The sequence below is a fragment of the Vigna unguiculata genome, chromosome 8 (assembly GCF_004118075.2).
Source record: "Vigna unguiculata cultivar IT97K-499-35 chromosome 8, ASM411807v1, whole genome shotgun sequence".
Taxonomy (NCBI): Eukaryota; Viridiplantae; Streptophyta; class Magnoliopsida; order Fabales; family Fabaceae; genus Vigna; species Vigna unguiculata.
In genome coordinates, this window is record NC_040286.1 from 20,765,072 (window position 1) to 20,771,251 (window position 6,180).

Below are 6,180 nucleotides of genomic sequence, written 5' to 3' on the forward strand. Positions count from 1 at the left end.
ACCCAATTACAATGGAATTGGCTAAATTTGAAGAAAAGAATTAGAGTGAAATTGGTGGTTTTCAAAAGGGTAGCATAGATTGTATGAAACATATTAACAAGTAGGAAATAATATTTATTTGATGAAGGGTAGGTAGAGAACAAGACACGAAAAATAGAGAATAAGGCTCAAAGATGACCTAGACTATGTTTCACCAAAACCCTAAACGAGGAGAACGACTTTTAGCAACGACGAGCAAGCCACCACAACACGAGAGCGAGAGAATGGGAGGAAGGGAAATGCTACCAGAACACGAGAAAATGCCACAACAACATGAGAATGAGGAACGACCAACGAGGAACAGAGGCTTCAATGAAAATGAGCAATGACGAAGGTGCATAGTCAACAATGAAAGAGAAGAACCAATTAGAGGAAGGTGCAATGCAGAAGAGAACCAAAGAACGGAAGGTGCAGTGCTGAGGACAACCAAAAAGAGGGTATGAAAAGATTAAACATATTATGCCGACTATAGGGACAAACCGACATAGAAAGTCTTCTCCTATATTACAAAAGTGTCACTACATCACTTTAGATGTCGGTTTTACTTGAATACAAAGTCTTATACTTTATTACAAATTTGTCACCGCCCACACTTTCTATACCGGTTCTAGGTTTAACCAACATAGAAAGTCTTTTACTTTATTTCAAATTTGCCACCATGCCCACTTTCTATACTAGTTCTAGTGTAATCAGCATATAAAGTCTTATGATATTTACAATAATGTCACCATGTCACTTATTATGGCATATGAATTATAACCAACATAAAAAATTATAACAATAAATGATTTTTGCATTAGTGATTGTTAGATATTATAAGATATAGATATATATCATGTTGTTTTATTAGTCATGAAATAAACTTACCCCGTCTCTATATGATTTGGATATCATAAATACGTTATCCTATATTTTATACAAAGGAATTAATTCTATAATTAGTTTTTAACCTTTAAACGATTTTCATCCAATTTATTTTTATTTTTGTCTTTGCTAACGAGAGTCCACCCTTTATTTGTTATTATTGAAAAGGAGAAAAACAAAAATGATGAAAAGAAAAGATTATAAAGAATTGGAGTTTTTTGTTTGTTTGGTAAGACATAAAACAAAAGTAATAAGAACTTTGTGATTCTTTCCTTCCCTTTCGAGAAAAGAAAAGAGAAAAAAGTTTATAAAAAACAAATAAAAATATCTTTATTTGTCCTTCATCTAAACTTTCTCTATGCAAAATAGCTGTCATTTTATATGATTTGTTTTCTTCTTATTTATCACTTCTAACTCAATCAAAATAACTTACATAATTATTTCACTTTCTTTTCTCTTTATTCTCATCTTCTTTCCTTCCCTTTCACCTTTTTTCATCCCTTAACATAGTGTAAATTATCTTTAATAAATTAAAGAAGTAATAAAAAATAAAAACAATGCAACACATGGTGGGAAAAATCCGAAAGAAAAATAAAACACACCAAAAGAGTAAAATCGAGAGAAAGAGAAGACCTCAAGGACAAAAAAAAAAAAAAAAACAGAGAGAAAAGCATCAATGCGTTATTTCACTCTTACTCAAGCTCTAGCAACATAAAAAGGGTCAAAGCAAAACAAGAAAAAAGTACATAGCAAAACGCAGCCACTATAGCAGCCACTGAGTGAAAGATTTGAACACAGCACAAAATCCCTCTAGATTACTAATTAGTAGGAAAATCTGTTATATGGTAGTAGTCCTAAGGGACCTATCTATGTTCTTGGTGATGCAAGAACATTCCTTCCTTGCCCAGAAGGAACATTGATCTCAATGCTGTCAAAAATTCCTGATCCTGATGCTGCACTGTCCTTAATTGGCAATTCTTGGCCTTCACTTTTCTCTGCCTCGCTTTTCTTCACATTGTCTTTGCTTTTTCCCCATACCACTGTATAAAGTCCACTCACAATGATAATAGCTCCAATTACACTGCAAATAAAACACACTTTAATTTTGGTATTTGAAATAAAGAGAGACACTGTATATGTTAAATTCAACATTGAATATTTTCTTACCTTCCCATGTAAACTTGCTCAGCCAAGACAATTGATCCCAATGCAGCAGTGATAATCATACACAGTGGACTGAAAGAAGTCACAAACACAGGTCCACGTTCTCTGGTCACAACTCCTTGTACATAGTATGCCATTCCAGAACACACCACACCCTAGTGAGTTATCAAAACATGAACCATTAACAATTAAACTAAACAATTAGGGTTGAAAGAATGGTTATTAATTGTTAATGATTATTGTAAAGTAAAATGTGTGAAAAGGTACTCACAGAATAAACACAAGCAAGGAGCCTTGAGTCCATGCCTATGGACCAAACACTCATGTCACGTTCAAATATAAGGGTTGCAATTGAACCCTCAAAAATGCCCAAAAAGCAAATCCAAGCTGTGACTGAGAGCTCTGCGGGGTACATCTTCAAAGTGAAAGACTGTAATATTCACAAAACACAGTATCAGAAGTCACATCATTAGTACAGGGACATTTTCATTTTATATATATTTTCTTAGAGCCTAGCATATTCAAATAAAATAAGAATTTATTAAATGGTCATAAAATAATTAATAAATGAAAGAAAAAGAAAGTGCAAGGATAGTGTTATACTTGCAAGATAAAGAAACTAGCCCAACCACCACAACTTGCTAGGAGCATTACTGTGCCAAGCACCCAGTTTTGTTCAGATGGTTGTGTGGTGCTGCCACTTTCATGGTGGGTTGCTTGACCCTTGACGAAGTGAAGGGCTGAGCCTTTGTACAAAGTCATAACCATGGCTCCTGTTACTGTTACTGCGGTTCCAATTACCTTGGCCACGCTGTGTAGTTTTCTCAAATTCACCGTCTCTAACCTGTTACCACATTGCAAGAATAATATAGTATGATTAAGCATGATGCATCCCTTGAAATTCTTGGTTCTTTGCTTAACGCAACTTCCAAACACACATTGCGTTGGATTGCATTACATCAAAGTTTTGATTAATATATATTATGGATATTCTTAAAAGTATGTGAGTATGACCCATTTGTTATGGCACTTGTCAACGGGTGGCCCCATACCATACCATACCATACCATGCATGGTCTTGTCCATCAATGTAGTATAGGGAATGAAAATATCCTGTATGTTGTCTTTGCTGTTCCACTAATTAACTTTGACCCATTAATAATGAATATACTGTGTTTATATTATTAAAATTATTATGCTTTAAGTCTACAAAACTAGATTTATATACTGAAACTTAACCTTATCTTTATAAGATATTTCAGTCTCTTACTTTAAAAACATGTACTTTTTTGTCTATTTTTTTGTTAAATGAAGAAACTAGATAACAAAATATTCTTAGTAGAAAATAATGACAAAAATGGCATCTTTCCTTTTGAAATGTTCCAACAAAAAATTGTTAAATCAAGGGTGATGATATAACTGTCAAGAATATATATGTGTACTGTCCAGAGAGTACTCAGTTCTTCCTTGTGTGAGTGTGCTTTTACTTTTGCGAGCTGTCATTAACATTATGGTGAAAGGATTGAAGCATCTAGTTACCTGAAAATAAGTGCCATTATAAAAGTAATGGCTGGGAGAACATTAACTGTGGCCGATGCAAACGTTGTTGAGGTGTTCTTCATACCCATGTTGTACAAGTTTTGATCAAGCACTGGCCTGTTTTCATCACAGTTATCAGATCATAAATTATCACTAAGAAAATAAAGAATACTATTTCTTTTATAACAAATAAAAAGTACCATGTAATATGTAATCCATAACTTCTTAATCACAATGTTGAAGTATTAAAATTTAAATCAAATCGTAACCAAATCCATGAATAAAGTCATATCTCAAAGTACAGAAGATGCGCCTATTTCGTACTTAGACTAGATGGTAGATTCTTTGTCCAAAAAAGAGTGTCTCTATTTGTCATATTCTATCTCAGTTTTCTTTTTCTGCTTTTTGTTATATATATATATATATATATATATATATATATATATATATATATATATATATATATATATATATATATTGACAGTGTTTATGCCTGCATCAGGTTATACTGGTGAGATGAAAAAAATATATTTAAACCTATAGGTTATTATATCTATGGTTGAAGAGGTGAATGATTTTCTTCAAAGAGTAACACTAGAGGCATGGACATCCTTTTCCATTACATAGTGATTAAGATAAGGAAAGGAAATTCATAGTCATGATTAAACTATTTTAGTTGCTTAAACTTTAGAGACAGACATCTAGTTGAAATTCAACTCTTAATAGAAAAAAAAAATCAAACTTTCAAAAACCATTTCATATTGGAAAGCTAACTATTCATTTTCTTTTCTTATTATTCATAAATCAAATGTTATAAATGTTAAAATTGCATTGAATGAGTCTCGTAAAGAATTTTATATTATATTATGTTGTGGTGGATTGCTTCCTTAGGTATGATGTGTCCACTAGAAATATGGGCCCACATAATGAGCACCATTGTCGAGTTGTCGCATATCTAATGTGCGATACTTTTTATTATGCAATTAATTTTCCTTAATTTCTTGCAAATTTGTTCTCTACTAGAGCTATAAATAAAGAAAAACATAAGTAACCAGTGTTTACTGAAATTATTAGGTGATTTTGGTGGACTTTTATTAATTAATGTTTACAGTTTTTTAATTGAAAATTTTAAACCCATGTTTATGAAAATGGGTTGAATAATTTTTTCTATCATAGGTGGGCTTTTCCCTACAGGGAAGAATATATATAGACGATGTCTTTCATAGGTAGTATTTAGCGATAATTAATATTAAGGATAAGGGTGTAGGTGTCATAGACACAGCTAGAAAACCATGCATGCATGTGTACATCAAATATTTTTCAGTTGGGTCCATGAAGGGACTTAGAAGAAACAAACAAAATGTACTATATTTAGTACTTCGAATATATGTATATATATATATATACACACACGTGTTGAGAGGTTGAAGAGCCTTACTCAACGAAGCCAAGTACCGCTAGCCTCAGGAACACAGGGAGAGTCATCTTTGGTCGTATTTTTCTGTAAAAAGGGAGCATAAAAAACAAACAAAAACTCATGAATCGTCGCAAGTTAATTAAGGAAAAAGGTTAAAACAGCTACAAAAGGCATAAAATGGAAGAAACATTACTTTTCGTACGTGCTAGTTGTGTGGTAGAGGGGTGATAAAAATGAAAGCTTTGCGCATGGATCTATTTTTGCTCTCATAAACTTTGGTGTATGTTTGTGATTATTAACATGAATGAAATGAGAAAATGGACAAGTTTTACAGAATAGGATGTGTGTGTTTGTTTTGGAGCAATCTTAGTCTAAAAACGACGTTGAATAGAAACAAAGTTATGAAAGTGAAGCAAAAGAATGAGAAGAAAGATTTGAGGAGGAGAGAGACCTTTCAAGAAAAAATGCAAAAGGGGCCATGATGAGAGTGGCAACTATGTGACGGTACACTGAGAGTACCCAATGGCTCATGCCGTGTTTGAAAGAAACCATGGTGATGATATACATTCCTGAGTAACCGAACTGAAGGGACACCATAGCAAGGTAAGGCTTAGCCTTGCGGAACCTTTTGCCAAATCCACCCGAACCATTTTGGTCTTCCATTTTCCCACACACACACACACTACTCTTTCACAAACTCACCAACGAGCTATTTGGTTCACTTGTGAGTTTGTGGATGACATACTTTAGGACGCTGAATGGTCCTTTTATAGGCCCCAAAAGCAAAATTTTAAGAGGCACCGGTTTTCGCAGTAGTGCATGGCACTAACTCTCTCACCTCAATTCTCATTCCCACAGATTCCCTTATCCATTAGGGAAAAGAAAAGAAACATATTCCGAGTACAATTTCCGGAATAATGTTATATATGTATAATAGAATAAAAATATGTAAGGGAAATGTTTTTTGTATATCTCTCTCTTCATCACCCCTTTGTGTTTGTTTATACTAGTGGGAACATTTGATTTGAATGGTAACAAAGTGGAAAAATAGTGCTTAGACATGACGCATGCAAATCAATGATACGTTTTTGTGAGGGGTGTTACGTAAGAATGGATTCTATAATGTGCGGAAGATTTAGAAGTGAAAAAAATGAGCT

General features: G+C 33.3%; 1 protein-coding gene across 1 annotated transcript; it reads right to left on the bottom strand.

The window, feature by feature from the left end:
* Positions 1-1,560: 1,560 nt before the first annotated feature.
* On the bottom strand, positions 1,561-5,883 carry LOC114194772 (WAT1-related protein At4g08300-like). The gene is made up of 7 exons (XM_028085172.1): positions 5,475-5,883; positions 5,045-5,107; positions 3,607-3,723; positions 2,671-2,911; positions 2,339-2,497; positions 2,071-2,222; positions 1,561-1,984 (listed from the first exon to the last, which is right to left on the bottom strand). The coding sequence occupies exons 1-7, from the start codon at positions 5,684-5,686 to the stop codon at positions 1,771-1,773; spliced, it is 1,158 nt and encodes a 385-aa protein (XP_027940973.1). The 5' UTR covers positions 5,687-5,883; the 3' UTR covers positions 1,561-1,770.
* Between the last annotated feature and the right edge of the window lie 297 nt (positions 5,884-6,180).

Excerpts from the sequence above, each read along its gene's own strand:
- LOC114194772 (XM_028085172.1), bottom strand. The coding sequence starts at position 5,686 with ATGGAAGACCAAAATGGTTCGGGTGGATTTGGCAAAAGGTTCCGCAAG. Across the intron at positions 2,912-3,606 it reads ATAATGGCACTTATTTTCAG|GTTAGAGACGGTGAATTTGA; the intron begins GTAACTAGATGC and ends ATGTGGTAACAG. Across the intron at positions 2,223-2,338 it reads TCCTTGCTTGTGTTTATTCT|GGTGTGGTGTGTTCTGGAAT; the intron begins GTGAGTACCTTT and ends ATAACTCACTAG.